Source organism: Pectinophora gossypiella, chromosome 17 (assembly GCF_024362695.1).
Source record: "Pectinophora gossypiella chromosome 17, ilPecGoss1.1, whole genome shotgun sequence".
Classification (NCBI taxonomy): domain Eukaryota; kingdom Metazoa; phylum Arthropoda; class Insecta; order Lepidoptera; family Gelechiidae; genus Pectinophora; species Pectinophora gossypiella.
The window spans coordinates 6,895,798-6,914,383 of record NC_065420.1 but is presented as its reverse complement, the minus strand read 5'-3'; the positions used below and the strand labels follow the sequence as shown (position 1 = coordinate 6,914,383).

The following is an 18,586-nucleotide window of genomic DNA, read 5'->3' as shown; positions in this document are numbered from 1 at the left end:
ACAACATTCTAAAAGTAGCAGTTCGCGTGTGTAGCGCACATTTCCTCGCGTTCGCCGATAAAAAACAAAGGATGGCCGTAGAGTTTGACGCGTTGCGCACGTGGTCGACTGTATAGTAGTTGTCTTTTTAATAATAGAGCGCATATCAACACTCGAACAAATTCATAAAATAATATTTTTTTTCTTTTATCGATTTCGATTATCTACTCAGTGGTATAAAATATGCGTCAGCTGGACCGCGGCTAAAGATTATCACGTGTTTATGCGTGTGGTAAGGGGATTATTTTATGGTCATAAATCCATTTAGAGTGGGTGTCATGTTGGCGCCCCTGTTTTTATCTGAAAGAAAACGATTTAGCTAATCCGTGAATACCAAAACAACCAAAAAGTTTACAAAATAAACCGTTACTTTAGCCTATTTTTGTCTGACCTCTACAAACTCGTGTTAATACCATCTGCGGCAAATCTAAAATAAGGCACGTCAAAAAATCTACAAACTCGTGACCTTTAATAATAATGTTTATTTTTACTAGTAAAATAAGGTTTTAGATCAGTTCACTGGTTCCAAAGATTATCCCCTAGATATAAGAAATAAAAAATAAAATAAATAATTTAGGAAAATATAAGTAAAAAAGAAATAAGTACCTTTTTATAATGTTTGTAGGTATTACAATATATACAATTGTGTACTTAGGTTTAGTTGAATAGAATAGAAATTGTTTATTATAAAAGGACGCCACAAAGAAAAACAAGACAATAACATCACCCAAAATTGAACCTTTATTATTTGATAAACTCTAAAACAAACTCGTGATACCTAGCCGAGGCAATTGAAAGTTTATGATCAGCAAAATGTTTTTGTCTAGATAAAATTGTTTTAAACCTTCAAAAGTCATGAAAGTTATTGTCAAGTTATAAATACAAAATTGAAATAGAAAAAAAGTCAAAGTCAGAGGGGTTGACCCTACGTCTGCGTCTTATCTGGTCCAACGCCTGTCAGTGGCTGTGCAACGGGGCAATGCCGCTAGTGTAATGGGTTCGTTTGGACCAGGTCAGATTCAGAACACTTAAACGCCTAGTTGGACGTGACGAAGTTACGTATGTTTCTGATTATGCGATTTTTTTTTAAATTGAAATAAGTTTTGAAATTCCACTTGATATCAACTCAGAATCATGGTCTGAATTATTCCTCAAAGTTTTCGTTATGATGTGACTAATACCCTGTAAGAAGACGTATGTCCTCAAAATGTTGGCCAAAACACCATGTTTATTTACTTGTTTACATCCTGATGGAGTACGCTGTAATAATGGTGTAAAGATGGCATGTTTTCCGAAGCTGGAAGGTTTTACGAGTGTGCCAATTTAAAAACCTCGTCATACATAATTTTATGACAATATTGTGTAAAGGAAAACAAGGATCTTTTTATCCATATAAATTACAAAATTAAAACAAATACTTACTTAAATATTGAAAGCGCAAAGATATAAAATACTGTTTGGGACGGGATACATTCTAATACAAAACTCGGTCAAGCCAGGACAAGCGCATTAACAATTACTTAAGTACGCTTATTTTTTATAAATACCATATATTCATTTTACAATATTTTTTCTCTTCAATACATATTTGAACACAAATATAATATTAATGTATTATAAATAAATATAATGTGTATACATCCGAATGTTTCGGAGACCAGCTCCACGATGTCGCCAAAGCTCGTGTAATTGTGTAATGTAGTCGGTAAAATAAATTTAATAATCAATAGCTAGCCACTACCAGTTGAGTATTTCTTCTATGTCGCGCACTTTCTTCATTCTTATTATTGAAATGACACTTCGGCCTTTGACAAACTTTAAATTTCCAAATCTGATAACTTTAGCCTAAACTTCCTTGATTTCGTTGTCTAACTGATAAAACATATTTACGATTACGAAAAGTTTACGAAACTATTTCAATTTGTTTGAATAAAGAATGACGAATTAAACAAACGAATGCATCATTATCATGTTTCAAAGCTTTTACTGGTTTCATAATCATAAGCAAGCTGGGTAGAGTTTAAAATAGGTCAGATTCTATTCTATTGTAGAGCTTTTCAATATTCATATTCATTTATTGCATGTCACAAACATAAATTAAGGTGGAACATAGTAAAAAGGTACATGTGACGCCCTGCAAGGGCACGGCAATATAAAAGAGGCGATACTAGGTGCCTTATTATAATAATATTATAACAACTAACTAAATATTATTATTAAGTAGGTTAGGTTACCTTGTCATGTTCAATTCTAATCGGTCAAGTCTTTAGGGAAACAAAGTTCTACCTAACCTAGTCCTTGCTGTCCAAAACTTCAATTCTAGATATACACTTAGTTGGTAGATATTGCAATTCTGATATACTTAGACTGATTTCAAAACTTAGCTTATTGGTTAGACGGTAAGTACTCTTTGATTACAAATTATAACTCTAAATTATTCTAAATGTCGAGGTAAAGTGCCACCAAATATTCAACCAATTCAATTTGTTAATTAAGGTCCAAACCCTTTGCAAGAGCCACTTAAAACGTCAAGCATTTCGGTTTTACTTAATTTATGATGCTGGTTCTATACGCTCTTCTAATAATTACGTAGAACATCAAAGGTATAACTTTCCGGTTATAAGCTTTTACGCCTCATTATTATGTAGGTAAATATTACTCTATCAGCTCAGGGTAGTCAGAGGTACAATCAAAGAGCAAAAGTGCAGTCACTGAGCCCAGCGAATTATTTGTAAACAGTGGTGAAATTATGAACCCTTAGTTGTCATAGTTATAAAATTTATGTTTTTGTAGGTGTTTTTGGTCTATTATAGAAACGACATGTAACCAGGAGGTCTTAAGTGCAACCAGAAAATAGTCTAGCTTAAAGTAACCTAGAGAACGCCAAATAAAACAAAGTATAGTAGATTGTTGATACTTACTTGATAGCGATATACCTCCAGACAGCCAGCGAGAGAGTGAGCAGTATGGAGGCGGTGTGCAGGATCTGAGTGAAGTGGCTGTGGAAGAGCATGTAGACCGCCCACGGGTACGGACGCTCATCCTGGCCGGGCAGTAGCTGGTGGACAATGAATAGTCGCTTTATAAATAAAAATGATAAATGTAAGTTATACGGGGTATTAGTGACATCGTAAGGACCTAACACTTCAGGACCCCGATACCGACCCCGCCGGCGCTTATCGCTATCGACCCACTAGGGTCGATTAATTCTTTCAAATATTTTTTCCTCACAGACGACGCCCTGAGCCGAGGTTCATGCCCAACTGGGCACCCTCAGGCCTGTTGTCTTAAACGTTGTATCGGGTGAGAGACTTTAGTGCTCCCCATTTGTCCGGCCAAGTAGTTAATGCCACCTGCGGCAAATCTACAATAACTCACATAAAAAAGACATCGTAAGGAAAACTTACGATGACTTGATATCAACTCAGAATTATGGTCTGAGTCATCCCTACTCGTTGACCTACTGGCCGATAGGGATAAATGATACTACTAGGGTCGATTAATTATTTCTAACGACAACGCCCTAAGGTTCGCGCCCCACAAAGCACCGTCAGGTCTGTTGTCTTAAATTTGGTGCCGGAGCCTTTAGCGTTCCCCATTTGTAACGTTAACAAAAGCTATCGCCACGATTTAAATTAGTTTTCGTATTGACATACAAGTTATATAAAAATATATCATTTGGAAGGACATCGCTAACCGAAGTTTTTTTAGAAGCTAGTGCATAGCAAATTAAATAGATACCTATTCTACATAATATAGAATGTACAAATAAATTATTTCTATTTTTTTATAAATAATTTGTAATTTTATTTATTGTAATTTATAATTTGCGTTTGTTTTATTTTTTAACTAATTGTAATGAAACCTACTAAGTATTAATTAATAATTTTACGAGTATTAGATAATAAATAAAGCCGTCTTTCAATCAGCAAATAAACAGCTATCTCTCTTGTCTGATAGTTCCTTGTCTCTGTGTAAATTCCTACTTCAATAAAGTAATCAATACGTAGCTAAATAACACGCAATAAGTATACATAATTAAAATTTTAATTAAAAGCATACAACAAAATTGAAAACATCTTGTGACAACTTTTTAATTAAATAAGGTGTAAGGTTGCGAAAAAACAAAATTAAAGAAAACTCTGGGTGATTGCCAAAACAGTAACAAAATGTAAGCTATTTGAATTCAATTAGCAGTTTTACGACTCTCTTAAAGCGAAATCGTATGAAAATTAAAATAAATACGTACTAGGGTAAATTGCACAAGCCAAAAAATATCGTCTTGACTGAGAACGGTTGTGCAAAATGCTGGTAAATTATTTTCTATATTTTTCTGGGTAAGTATAGTAAGTATTCCTCTACCTTGGCAAAAAGAAACATTTAGTTACGGAAACTATAACACGGCAAAAAATTATTTAAAGTGTTATTTTATCATTTCGGAAGCGTGTCCGTCATCCATTTACGCAAATCAATCAATCAATAATACTTTATTGCACAACAACATATATAAAGGACATAAACATACGAATAAAACATAAGCACAATAGGCGGCCTTATTGCTAAACAGCAATTTCTGCCAGGCAACCTTAGGGTGAAAGAAAATTATTCATTGGAGCACGGGCTGGTGCAATAAACATATAATGATATATAACAAAAAAAAAATATATGAATAATAAATAATATATACTTATCTAAAGAAATAATATAAAAAATACAATATATATATATATATATATATATATATATATATATATATAAATAAACATACATTATGTCATACCCTACAATTATGTTTTATTATTTGGACTTGAAATATAATTTCATTAAATTACAAAATCAACAACAGAAACTATTTTTGTTTGTTTATAGTCCTTCTCATAGATTTGACAGGCAGTTAACTTTTGTCCGAAAAAACTTATCATTTCCGAGGACAGTAAGTATTAGTAGAATAACTGCGTCAATATTGCGTCCATGACCCCTCTTTACCTGCCGACATCTCAGATTGGTTCGACTCAACCGCTTGTCGCGAACGCACCTGTCACGGCAAGTTTATCAATTCTGTGATAGGAGTTAGTCTGTGACTCATGTTAGATAAGTTCACTTTATTTCAACTTGGTGTATTAACTCCGCTGCAAGTACTATTTGATGTTTTGATAGTTATTTAAATTCACAGTTTATAAAAAAATAACCTGTCTTTTATCATCTCGGTGTTATCATTCCGGTGGATTCATTAGACAGAAATGCCAATAACAGTCCAAGGGAATGATATGTAACACCGGAATGATAAAACCGTTAAGTTTCAAAGATCCTTGTGTTAAATATTGAACATAGTTTAGAATTGTTGTTTTAAGGATATTTTGATTAGTTCTTTGGCACCAAGTTATTTTTCCTCGGGCTGATCTCTTCATCAATCATCTAATAATGGCTTTTTAAAACCATTATTAGATGATTGGAAAACGTCAAATAACCTTCTATCAAACTCGTCTTTCTGCTCTTCTTTCTTTCTATGATATAATATTACCTATACAAGAATATTGATTTATAGTAGTACGACAAAATTATGCAATTTTAGACTAATAAACTATATTCGAGTAAAGAAACAATAACAATAGTCACAAAAAGAGAACGCTAGCTAAAAGCACAATTTTTCTTGACTATGTCATTTCGGTGGGTTTAATTCATTTCAGCGGGGTAATTATAATTTCGGTGTAGGTCTATCAATCAATCCCGGCTACTATTTACTTCAGTAAGTATGTAGTCGTTACATGCGCCTTGGTAGGGGTTGGGGCCTTTGGCAGCTCAATAGTAACCCTGAAAACAGGGATTATAAAGTCGGTCATTGACCTGACAACCCACATGACAGAGGAAGGGTCTTACCAATTTTAATGCATCTAATCTTGGGATCACCAACACAAAGCTTACACTTGTTCGTTCATAAACACAATTGGTCCGACTTACATAGGTACCTAATACGACCGCTCGGAACCGATGTCACTGACAACCAGTTTATTACTCAAGCTCCGGTCCTTTCATCCGATAACGAATTCAATTAAATTAATCGACTTCACACTCAAGATTCGGCACGTTCATTGCAAATTGCGACCACGAGTAAAGTACCTAACTTGCGTTTTACAAGTTCTGACGGAACTTTGGCACGATACTTGCATATAAAACAAACAAATTCTTAAAAGGATTGCAACATGAACTTTCTAGACAATCTTCATCTTCTCCCGTGTGGGTTGTATTGTAAGTAAGATAAACAACAAAATACTATGTATATCTAGTTAGCAAAATGGTATATATGAACCTACGTCATAAGAAATGTCTCGCGAGAATGCATCGTCCTTCTCGCCAGTTATTCTTTTATTTCAGAAGGGTTACACACTAACGCAAATGAATCTTGGTTAGGACCATAGAATAAACTGACACTCACCAGATACCTGTAGATGGCGAAGGGCACGTACTCGAGCATGACGAAGACATCGGCGACAGCGAGCCACTTGAGCAGCCGGTTGATGGGCGCCGCGGCCAGGTCGCGCCGCGTCAACACGGCCACGTTCAGGGCATTCGCGAGGCTGCCGAATAGGCACACCTATATACAAAAGAAACATTAAAGTATTTACCAGCAAGTATAGTTTTATTAAATAAGAGTGAAGCCACGCGATGCGTTGTGGGTCCGTTGCGGATATAGACCTAGAATTTTCGCGCTGCGAGACATCTGCACGGTAACGCTCTGTCATTCTGCAAACAAATCACTCAATAGTGATTTTCGATTGACGGGCGGTGCGACGCGCGCGACGTAGTGGTACGCAATACCTTGAAATCGTAGCATTGCGACTGTGTCATCGCCGCTGAGAGCATTTATTTACACACAAGCATAGTCTCATATCGAACAGAGAGGATGGACATATCTTCAAAAGTAAGCCGGTTATGACACTACGCGGTCGCCGTTGGCGGTGAAGCAATCAACAAGATAGTATTGACTTGTAAGTCGTCTTGTAAACCGTCGATTCTTAACACACGAGCACCACCTTACCGCGCGTTCGACCGCGTCGTGTGGTAACAGCCTTAGAACTTAATTACCGATACGATAAATATGCGTAAAGCCATTACGACGGAGGAGCTGATATGACAAATTTTACTTAACTGTCATTCTTCGACCGTGTAAGCTAAACACTTTTAGATTAAAGTCAAACATTAATTAAAATTAAGTCTCAAATGAAAATACGCGAACTTTTAATTAAATCTCAGAACTGGGTTTATAATTTAAAACACGCCATCCAACTCTACTAGGCCCCAGTAGAACAATATATTCAAGAATCGTCTTATTCGAGAACCAGGAAACCATATAGCGATTAATTTCCAAATATCAAAGTCTGTAAACTAGAATAACAGAGATCTAAAGATCTAAAGCTTTTATTAGTGCAAGGTTACAGACAGAGTTACAAAGTGAGTATATTCCGCGATCCCCGTCCAGCTATTGGATCACAAGGCAGTAAGATATGGTTTCCCATTCTGAAAGTAATTAAGCTTTGCTCCTCGTCTACAACAAACACTAGCAATAACGGTCAGTGAACAATTTACAGTTCGACGACGACTATTATACACATAAATACTACGGTTTTACGTGCCTCCCACAAAGCACGGAATTATCCTACTTTCAGACAAGCGACTCAGCTTGCAATAACTTAACCGAACCAGGTACGTTATAAGGCTACAAGTCGTTGTAAGACTACAAGTGGTTAATGACCAGGGTTGACGAATTATTGGCCTTTTCGTCATCATTGATCTCACAACCCACACGAGAGAAGAAGAAAACCGGAATCGAGCCCAGAACACATAGACCCGAACCTAACACTATAATCACTAAACGTATGAAGCGGTCAGGTACGCAGGATATATTAAGGTGCGCAGACGTTCGCGCAAAACGCAGGCGCACACACTCGTCTAAACGATGGAGACCGTTAAGGAATTAGGAAGTCTATTCAGTGTACACAGAATCGTGGTAGCCCAGTTGGAAGAACGCTTGACTCTCACATTAAGGGCACAGGTTCGACTCCAGCACGGGCCTAAACTTTAAAATCATAAATGATTATCACGTGCGCAGCGATGGAGGAAAGCATCGTGATGAAACCCACAAACCCGAGAAATGCCTTTCGGAGGTATGTGACCTAAACGTTATCGGGCTAGTTTCCCATTCGCAGGTTGGAAGGTCAGACAGGCAGACGCTTCTGTAAAAAACCGGACCTGTCAAATCTAGACAGAGAGAGTGAGTGAGTGACTGTGTGTGTTTAGAGTGTATCTTTCTGTTAGATGAGGGGACCCTGTGAAAATGGGATAACGCTAGGGAGATTCAGTATACACTTACCAATAAGCTGACATATCCGTGGATATTATTGTATGCCAGGATCAAGTCTCGGAATTCCCCAGAGCAATATTCGGAATGGTAGCATTCTTTCATTACGGAAATGTTGTACTTGTTCCGGTAATCTTCCAACGCTCGAAGTACTTCTCCGATATTGGTGTTGTTGGGCCCGCCATATTTGAGGAGAGAGATGAGTCGGGAGTCTTCAAATAAGGTGTATGAGACGTTAGTATAAGTGTCGTTGTAGACGCGGCGATTTTCATCGTCAGCCAACATCTTGAAGAGTGACAATTTATTGGCCTTTTGTTCATCACTTAGTGGCCCACTTGGTCTCAACCGTCTTACGTCATCAGGGGACACATCTTCACACCCACATGGTCCAATCACGACTGTGAATCTTCACATGATTTCCCTGCAAACAAACATTAGAATATCCTTACATCTCTGAGGTATGCAAATTATGTTTACCGACGAAACAATTGATCAACGCGTACATTGTTGAACTCCGACCCCCCCCTCCCCCCCAAATATTTAAAATACCCAGATACTCGTAATTCCAAATTTAAATATTTAAGCAAACAAAATAGTGTTTACACATTGCAATTTGCAATTGGGTAGGTGTGTAAGGTATTTTTGAAAATATATTTAACGTTATGTTAAATAAACTATTTTGAATATTTTTGCTTTTCATGCAGTTGTTAAAAATATCTCCTTAAGTAGGCTGAATGATGTATAATACCTTTGCCTTTGCTTAGTTTGTATTAAAATTAGAATATTGACATTTAGTTAGTTAGGGCAATGTGCCCAAACAGTGGGCGGTCCCTAAAATTTTGTCAGGCCCATTAGATAAACCTCGAAATGGTTTTAGAATTAGCGAAACTTTTTTCCCTTTCATACCGAATTGTTATTTTAAGCCATTGATGTATAATACTCTAAAGCGTCTCTAAAGGTACAAAAGTTATTACACACGCTGGTAGGTAACATAATCTAACCGTTACAAAAGATTTTCCTCTCTGTAAAAGCAACAAAATTATTTTTGTATGATTTTATAATATTATTTCTTATACTTTCAATAAAATCTCTTGGAGTTAGGAAAATCCCAGCTTTACATTGTCGTGTACTTTAGGTACCTGTCACTCAAGATTATAATAGCGGCTAACAGTCCTAATCGCAAGTGGACCAGGCTGAACCACAAGCAATCGGGAATTAACTTCTAGCTGCTATTCAATTCAGATTCGCTACCGGGAGCTTTCCGGCCCGAAAAGGGGACGTTTATATGAAACCATCGTCGCTTCCCGCCCATGTACCTATTTTTATTTACGGGTGCCTACAAACACTAATATAACAAAAACATAATACATATATTATTATACATGTACAAAAATTTCCTATATCAACCTTTGGGTAGCCTGGAAGAAATTTCTGCATGAGCAATAAGACCGCCTGTTGTGCTTTTCTGTATAATATGTTGTCCTTATCTCTGTATTTTGTGTCCATTGTGCTCAATAAAGTATTTTATTTATCTATCTATCTACAGCATCACGCCTGTATCCCCGAAGGGATAGGCAGAGGTTTATGTATACGTACCCACTCCTCGTCAGCTATAGCCCATAGGCGAACCTATTACATATAACTGGACACAAATTCCGAGAACCACGTGATAATAATATCCATATGATCCAGGAATACCAGGAATAATTTTAGTTCTGTGCAATAAAGTATATTTGATTTGATTTGATTTGAATACCACAACGATGTAATTTTGTTCTCCAAAAAGGAATATCACGGACTATAAACAATTATGGACTATGTTACGGACAGTAGGACGAGGATAGCAAAATAATACTTTTAACAACTGTACAAATGGATCTATTTTTACAGAGTAACACCTCGTTATCGGACGGCGGCTTATGTGGTCCAGTGGTTGAGCGTTGGACTCACGATCCGGAGGCCCCGGGTTCGAATCCCGGTGGGGACATATCACAAAAATCACTTTGTGATCCCTAGTTTGGTTAGGTCATTACAGGCTGATCCCCTGATTTTCCGAAAATAAGATGATCCGTGCTTCGGCAGGCACGTTAAGCCGTTGGTCCCGGTTACTATTTACTGATGTAAGTGAGTAATCGTTACATGAGCCATGTCAGGGGCCTTTGGCGGCTCAATCATAACCCTGACACTAGGGTTGATGAGGTTGGTATTCCACCTCACAACGCACACGATAAAAAGAAGACCTCGTTATCGATCTCAAAATGGAATGACAGTAACGGACAGTTTTTTTAACACCAATCAGATATCAACCCCACCTTACTTACTTTTGAGAATCATAACAATGTCCCATATATATTTATAATTATAGAAAGAAAGAAACATTTATTACTTCCGGACACCACAGACACAGACAGACAGGTACATTACATTCAACACAGGACAGAAACCACACGGAAGTCAATACACAGAAATAAATCCAAAACAAAAAGAAAAACAAACCAAAATCATAAAAACAATAACAGTTAAAGTAAGTATCCTAAATGCAACGCACTGACGGCCCGATAATCTGCGGTGGCGTCCGGAATAAAAGGACCTCGCTCAGCATAAGTCGCGGCGTGAGCCACGACGCTGGTATTCTGCGGGCCCTGCCGAGTGAGGCCATGGATATCGCAGTATACTTATAGGTAAGTACATAGATACATACTACTTAAACTTACATATAATTATTTAGTATTACAAAATATTATACCCCAAGGCGCAAGCTAATATTACTACTTATATTTTCATTAATCGAATTAAGTAATTAAAGTAAATAATTAATGTATGACAATCCAAATAAGTATTTAACTGAATGTCTATACTTATAATAAATCTGTAGAGAGGTCAATTCTGTACATTAAATATTTTTTCAAAATAACTATCAGGGGGTGATAAGTGATCGATACTGATGCCAAAAATGCAATCAGTAAAATTTTTGTCTGTCTGTCTGTCTGTCTGTCTGTCTGTCTGTCTGTCTGTCTGTCTGTCTGTCTGTATGTTCCTTATAGAAACAAAAACTACTGGACGGATTTTAATGAAACTTGGTACAATTATTCATCACACTCCTGGACAGGCTATAGTATACTTTTCATCACGCTACAATCAATAGGAGCAGAGTAGTGAAGGGAAATCCTTTTGTATGAAAAATCTAAACCACTCAAGTTAGACGTTTGAAATTTGGCATGCAGGTACCTTAGATACCGTAGAGGTGCACTAAGAAAGGAATTCCCGAAATTCCCACGGGAACGGGAATTAGCGGGAAAATCATTTTGTATGAAATATCTAAACCACTCAAGTTAGACGTTTGAAATTTGTCATGCAGGTACCTTAGGTACCGTAGAGGTGCACTAAGAAAGGAATTCCCGAAATTCCCACGAGAACGGGAATTAGCGGTAAAATCCTTTTGTATGAAAAATCTAAACCATTCAAGTTAGATGTTTGAAATTTGTCATACAGGTACCTTAAATACCGTAGAGGTGTACTAAGAAAGAAATTCCCGAAATTCCCACGGGAACGGGAATTAGCGGGAAAATCCTGTTGTATGAAAAATCTAAACCACTCAAGTTAGACGTTTGAAATTTGGCATGCAGGTACCTTAGGTACCGTAGAGGTGCACTAAGAAAGGAATTCCCAAAATTCTCACGGGAACGGGAATTAGCGGGAAAATCCTTTTGTATGAAAAATCTAAACCACTCAAGTTAGACGTTTGAAATTTGTCATGCAGGTACCTTAGGTACCGTAGAGGTGCACTAAGAAAGGAATTCCCGAAATTCCCACGAGAACGGGAATTAGCGGTAAAATCCTTTTGTATGAAAAATCTAAACCATTCAAGTTAGATGTTTGAAATTTGTCATACAGGTACCTTAAATACCGTAGAGGTGTACTAAGAAAGGAATTCCCGAAATTCCCACGGGAACGGGAATTAGCGGGAAAATCCTTTTGTATGACAAATCTAAACCACTCAAGTTAGACGTTTGAAATTTGGCATGCAGATGCCTTAGGTACCGTAGAGGTGCACTAAGAAAGGAATTCCCAAAATTCTCACGGGAACGGGAATTAGCGGGAAAATCCTTTTGTATGAAAAATCTAAACCACTCAAGTTAGACGTTTGAAATTTGGCATGCAGATACCTTAGGTACCGTAGAGGTGCACTAAGAAAGGAATTCCCGAAATTCCCACGAGAACGGGAATTAGCGGGAAAATCCTTTTGTATGAAAAATCTAAACCACTCAAGTTAGACGTTTGAAATTTGTCATGCAGGTACCTTAGGTACCGTGGAGGTGCACTAATAAAGGAATTCCCGAAATTCCCACGGGAATGGGAATTAACGGGAAAATCCTTTTGTATGAAAAATCTAAACCATTCAAGTTAGACGTTTGAAATTTAGCATGCAGGTACTTTAGTAAACTTAAAGCTTAGTTGCAACAGGATATTACAAAATTCCCACGGGATCGGTAGTTAGCGGGAAAAAACATTTGTATGAAAAAATCAAATCTAAATAAAAGGAGAAACTGATTGACTCAGTGACTGACATATCAACGCATAGCCTGAACGGCTAAACGTAGGCATTTAAAATTTGGAAGGGACATAGCTTAGGTACCGTAGAGGTGCACTAAGAAAGGAATTCCCGAAATTCCCACGGGAACGGAAATTAGCGGGAAAATCCTTTTGTATGAAAAATCTAAACCGCTTAAGTTAGATGCTTGAAATTTGGCATGCAGGTACCTTAGTTAACTTAAAGCTTAGTTGCAACAGGATATTGCAAAATTCCTACGGAAACGGGAGTTAGCGGGAAAAAAACATTTGTATGAAAAAATCGAAACCGCGTAAGATAGATGTTTTCAATTCAATTCAATTAAATTATTTATTGCATTCCATGTAGTACAATGGGGTGTTACATAGGCATAGGAACTAAAACATGGACCCTGTAGGGCACAGCAACATTGAAGGGAAGAGAGGAAGTGTGTATTAAAATTAAAACTCAATGAACAATCAATTAAAAAAAAAATCTATTCAATCAATTGATTCAATCTAGCATGCATGCATACCTTAGTAAATATAAAGTTTATTTTTGGCTGTATTTTGAAAAATGGGAGTTATTGGGAAAAAAATTGTATGAAAAAATCTAAACTGCATAAGTTAGATGCTTGAAATTTGATATGCACCACAAATAGTACTGTCAAAGATGTAATACCGATTAGGAAGAGCGGGGCTTCCTGACACAGGTCTTTAAATGAGGCTTACTAGGAAGTCCCAATAACGAGGTTATATATTGATGTACTATTTAAAGCAAATAAACTATTTTGATTTTGATTTTGACCACACACACAAAGATCTCTCTCTTATATATAACACACCACGCGGACGAAGTCGCGGGCAAAAGCTAGTATAAAATAATGATCATGTCCGGGCAGTGGCGCTGCGCTGGCGTCGTGGCAAAAGTCGGTAACAACTACTATATTATAGTATGCACGGACTATTATAGGTATAATATAATTATACAAGAAAACGTATTTATAGAAATACGTCTAGATACACTTAGGCCAGGCGCGCACTACGAGTTTTTCGCCGCGCGGCAGTATAAAAACAGCGGCATAATGTCGCACTGTAATACTGTACTGTACCAAATAGTTTTAAATTGTATTGCGCGCACTTGACGGCAGAGACACCGCAGCGGCGCGGCGTAGTATTACAGTGCGACATTATGCCGCTGCTCTTTTCTGCCGCGCGGCGAAAAACTCGTAGTGCGCGCCTGGCCTTAAGGCGGCGCTGGGGGTTTTCCGATCGGAAGTATTTTAACCGCCTTCAAAACAGAAGGAGAATAATATGTATTGTTTGAGTTTGTGTGCATTCTTTCACAAAGAAATTAGCCTCGGAGCGAAGCTTTTAAAAACATTCGATCCCCGTTACTACCTCTGTGTGTGGAGGTGAAGATAATAATATACTTAATGTTATTGGATTACCAACTCATCGCCTATACCTTCTTTATTAGATTATGATAGTTACAGGATATTAGATCCATTAGGGACTCTAACTTCTAAAACATGTCCAGAATGACTTACCTAATAGTTAATGCTTCGTTAATAACGTAACTTCCTGCCTATAATCCCTAAAGGGGTGAGCAGAGCCACAAGAACCAGAAGAAGTACCAAGATGGATATGAGATGAACCGAATGGTTTGGTTTACATAATTCATAGCTTCCGTGGTCCAGTGGCTGAGCATTGGATTGGGCACATGATCCGGGGGTCACAGGTTCGAATCCCGGTAGTTACTATTATCCCAAAAATCACCTTAAGATCCCTACTACTACTTATTATGCGGGTTGTGAGGTGGAATACCAACCTCATCAACCCTGGTGTCAGGGTTATTACTGAGCCGCCAAAGGCCCCTGACATGGCTCATGTAAAGCCTACATACTTACATCAGTAAGTAGTAACCGGGCCTAACTTAACTTTAACTTACTTTTATTTTTTTGTGCTTAACTTTAAGATCCCTAGTTTAGTTAGAACAATATAGGCTGATCACCCGATTGTCTGAAAGTAACATGATACGTGCTTAAGAAGACACGCTATGCCTACTCCAGTTGATTAAAGGGAGGTCTATGCCGTATAATGCTGTTTATGTAGGTATATTGGGTGGGTACATTTAATAGAGCTCTTTAAATCCTCTTTATAGTTATAGTCAGATCGCAAATCGGATTAGAAGGATCAGCCTGTCCAAAAAAGAATTTATAGGTTTTTATGATAACAGATATTTTTTTGTTACGCCAATATTTTATTTGGGAGTGTATTAAACCATTCGTAAAATATATTTATAAACAGGGTGTTAGTGACATGGTAATGAAAATTTTGAGGGATGATTCTGACCATGATTCTGAGTTGATATCAAGTGGAATTTTCTGTCGCAAAAATATGTAACTGCAAATAATTAAAACACAACTGACTGGAAACAAGTTCAAGAATAACCTAACGAAATGGCTTATGGACAAATGTTACTATAATTTGAAGGAAAATAAAAATAATTAAATTTTGTATTTTTTTTTTTAATAATAAGTATATTTTAAATAATTTTCTTTTCAATGTACCATTTCTTTATTTTTTATTATTTTATGTATATTTGTACGCCTGCATGCAGGCCGAACACATCACAACATTGTTATTTTAATTATTTTGCCACCTTTTTTGTATTCTATGTGTTCTCGCAAATAAATTGATTTGATTTGAAAAAACGCTAAAATTTTAATAATTTTTCCGACAGGAAATTCCACTTGACATCAATTTAGAAGCAAGTTCTGAATCTCTCCCCTCAGTATTCGTTACGATGCGATGTCACTAACAACCATAATGTACTTGTATGGCTACTTGTATGTACTTGTACGGGGTGTAAGTGACATCGTAACGAATACTGAGGGGGATGATTTAGCTCATTATTCTGAGCTAATATCAATTGGAATTTAATTTGCCATCGCAAAAGTATAGAATGGAAAATAATTAAAAAAAAACACATGAAAGTCATGAATTTTGCGACAAAAAATTCCACTTGATATCAACTCAGAATCATGGTCTGAATCATCCCCCTAAGTATTCGTTACAACGTCACTAACACCCTGTATACCTGTCAATTAAGGATTAAACACCATACCACGTGTCGGGATTAGAAGATAAAAATAATTAATTACGCTTCGCCTGAAGGAGGATAATCTCTAAAAATAAAATTAAACTAAGACAGCTTAAGGAAAATACCCCTATAAAGGATAAAATAGAATTATGTTTAAGTACCTTTACCTATTGTAAGCGGAAGTGTTTCGTTACCGGGAGTAAGGAAAATTCATAGATTAATTTTGCAATAGATTCAGATGAGCGGAAATTATCGATCAAGCCCTACATATCAGCAGGAGATAACAGGATTAAAAGAAGAATAAGAATTTCATTTGTTAAATAGGGTTACGTCATCGAAACTGAAAGTTGAGACCTACTTACTCCATAGAAATATTTCATCACCATTCTTCAATCAAACATCTTGAACAGTAGGAATGACAAATTAATAACTAAGTATTATTAAACAGAACCATCAGTAAAAAAAATATATATATTTATTTAATTATTATTATTTTTTTTATTATTAAACAGAGCCATCAGTTCAGTACGATTATTGATTATATAAAAAAAATGGTAAACTAATATGGCAACCTAGATTACATTATTATCTCGTCTCAATGCGCGGTAAGAATTAGATCTGTCAAAGTACGTAAGCTAGTGTTGTAACGTTCATTAGCATAGTGATGATCAGTCGATATTAGGTCGATCGATTCTTTTCTATCTAACATTACTGAGCGACCTCTCTCACGATGCAATTGGATATTGCGTGGTTGTGCGATTTTGGGGTTTAGGATATCAGTAACAGACATTTAAACTTTTTGACGACATCATCAAATAGTTTCAGAAATAGTATTTTTTACTCACATACCGAATTTCGTCAATATTAAAATTTAATACAAACGGCATTCAGCCTATTAACGTTTTGTTTTTTTTTTAAATCTAAGGAAACTACTGCATGATAATCAAAAAATCTAAATTACCTTTTTTTAATAACCTAAACTTTCATTTAAAATTACAAAAAAAGATACTTCCGAAAATACTTCATTATTTATAAATAATTCATTATTTCATAAAAGCTTCATACTTACACATGTTTGACAACTTGTAAAATGTACATCTAGGATATCGCACAAATTGCATCGCGTCTCATGAGGAAGCTCGCTACATACGCGATTGAGACATCCCTATAATGACGTCAATAAATAACCTCCTTCGATTTTGAAATCGGTTAGTAATGTCAAAGTGAGACCAACTCACTCAGAGTTGTACCTATGCCATTTCAGAAGCAGAGCTATTCAAACGCCTGAGTAGTTAGTTACGACGTACAAAGTTTATGTTTATATAATTGTGTTAGTAGGTTATATTATGTTTTAGTGACTGAAATTTTGCTCTTTGATTACAATCACTGAGCCCAGCGAATTATTTGTAAACAGTGGTGAAATTAATAACCATTAGTTGCCATAATTATAAAATGTTTTTGTAGGTGTTTTTGGTATATTACAGAAACGACATGTATGTCTTAAGTGCAACCAGTTAATTATTCCTTTGCAAGAAGCTGATTGGACATACATTTTATGAAAGGTCGTATTTAGCTTCCTCGATTCGTTTTCCAATACTTCAAGGTCCTGATTTAAGTTGTAATTTGAAACTGATTGAACCCGTGAAGGATTGAGTTATCGTATCGTATGTCAATCTTTCATTTACTTACTTATTTTGTGAAGGTTATACTTAACCTTAAAAGTATACTGTTAATCTCTAGTTCTCATTAGGAACAGGGGGGGGGGGGGGGTTAAAAAGGCCACATCGAAAAGCAATATTGATATTTGACAATTGTTGACGACGCACTTAATGTTATATGCGCAAATTACAATATTGTTTTTTTACCTAACTGCGGTGAAACAAAAAGGATGGTTATGTTTTTGACCGCTATGCATATATGTACTTATGTGTGTATGCACGCCTATCACCAACTAACTTCCAAACCACTTGTCAAAATTTGTCAAATGAGGTATCACTAGAAGCGTCTTGATTTTCCGGTGGTTATATGACGTCACTCTAAATTCACTCTAAACTGAGGACGGAAAAGGTTCTTTTGATATTGTGTTGGGTGTCAAATGAAGGGGCTATTCACAACCACGGATCACGGCTATCTCCTAAAAATCACTAGTTGGAAGAATTTCAGAGAAATATTTTCATGTTTCATGCATTTTAGAGCGCTGTAGTTTTCCGTAGTCGCGTTTTAGTTTTTAATGTTATGTTTTTTAGATAAATTGCTTTGATGTGGCCTTTTTAGACCTCCAGATGGTCAAATAATCATGCAATTTATTTGATTTAAATACAGGAGAGTTAAAACACCCACATCGAAATCGTCTAAAAAGCAATATTGTAATTTGACATTTGCGCATATAAAAGTAAGTGTGCAATGCAAACGAATGTCAGATAGCAAAATTGCTTTTTTAAATGAATTGCTTCGATATGGCCTTTTTGACCCCCCCAGTTATGGTATAAAGTCGCTTAACTATCTATCATTAGCAAAGCTCGCTTCAAGCTCGTATT

The 18,586-nt window shown here is 36.4% G+C and overlaps 1 protein-coding gene across 2 annotated transcripts in view; it reads right to left on the bottom strand.

Annotated features, from left to right (window-relative positions):
- LOC126374377 (G-protein coupled receptor dmsr-1-like) overlaps positions 1-18,586 on the bottom strand; it is a 79,487-nt gene that overhangs the window by 27,621 nt on the left and 33,280 nt on the right. For both annotated transcript variants that reach the window (XM_050020995.1, XM_050020993.1), the window contains exons 2-4: positions 8,408-8,816; positions 6,473-6,631; positions 2,961-3,097 (exon numbers count right to left, since the gene is read on the bottom strand). In XM_050020995.1, the coding sequence (XP_049876952.1) occupies positions 2,961-3,097; positions 6,473-6,631; positions 8,408-8,680 (569 nt within the window). In that variant the 5' untranslated portion in view covers positions 8,681-8,816. The remainder of the gene's footprint in view (positions 1-2,960; positions 3,098-6,472; positions 6,632-8,407; positions 8,817-18,586) is intronic.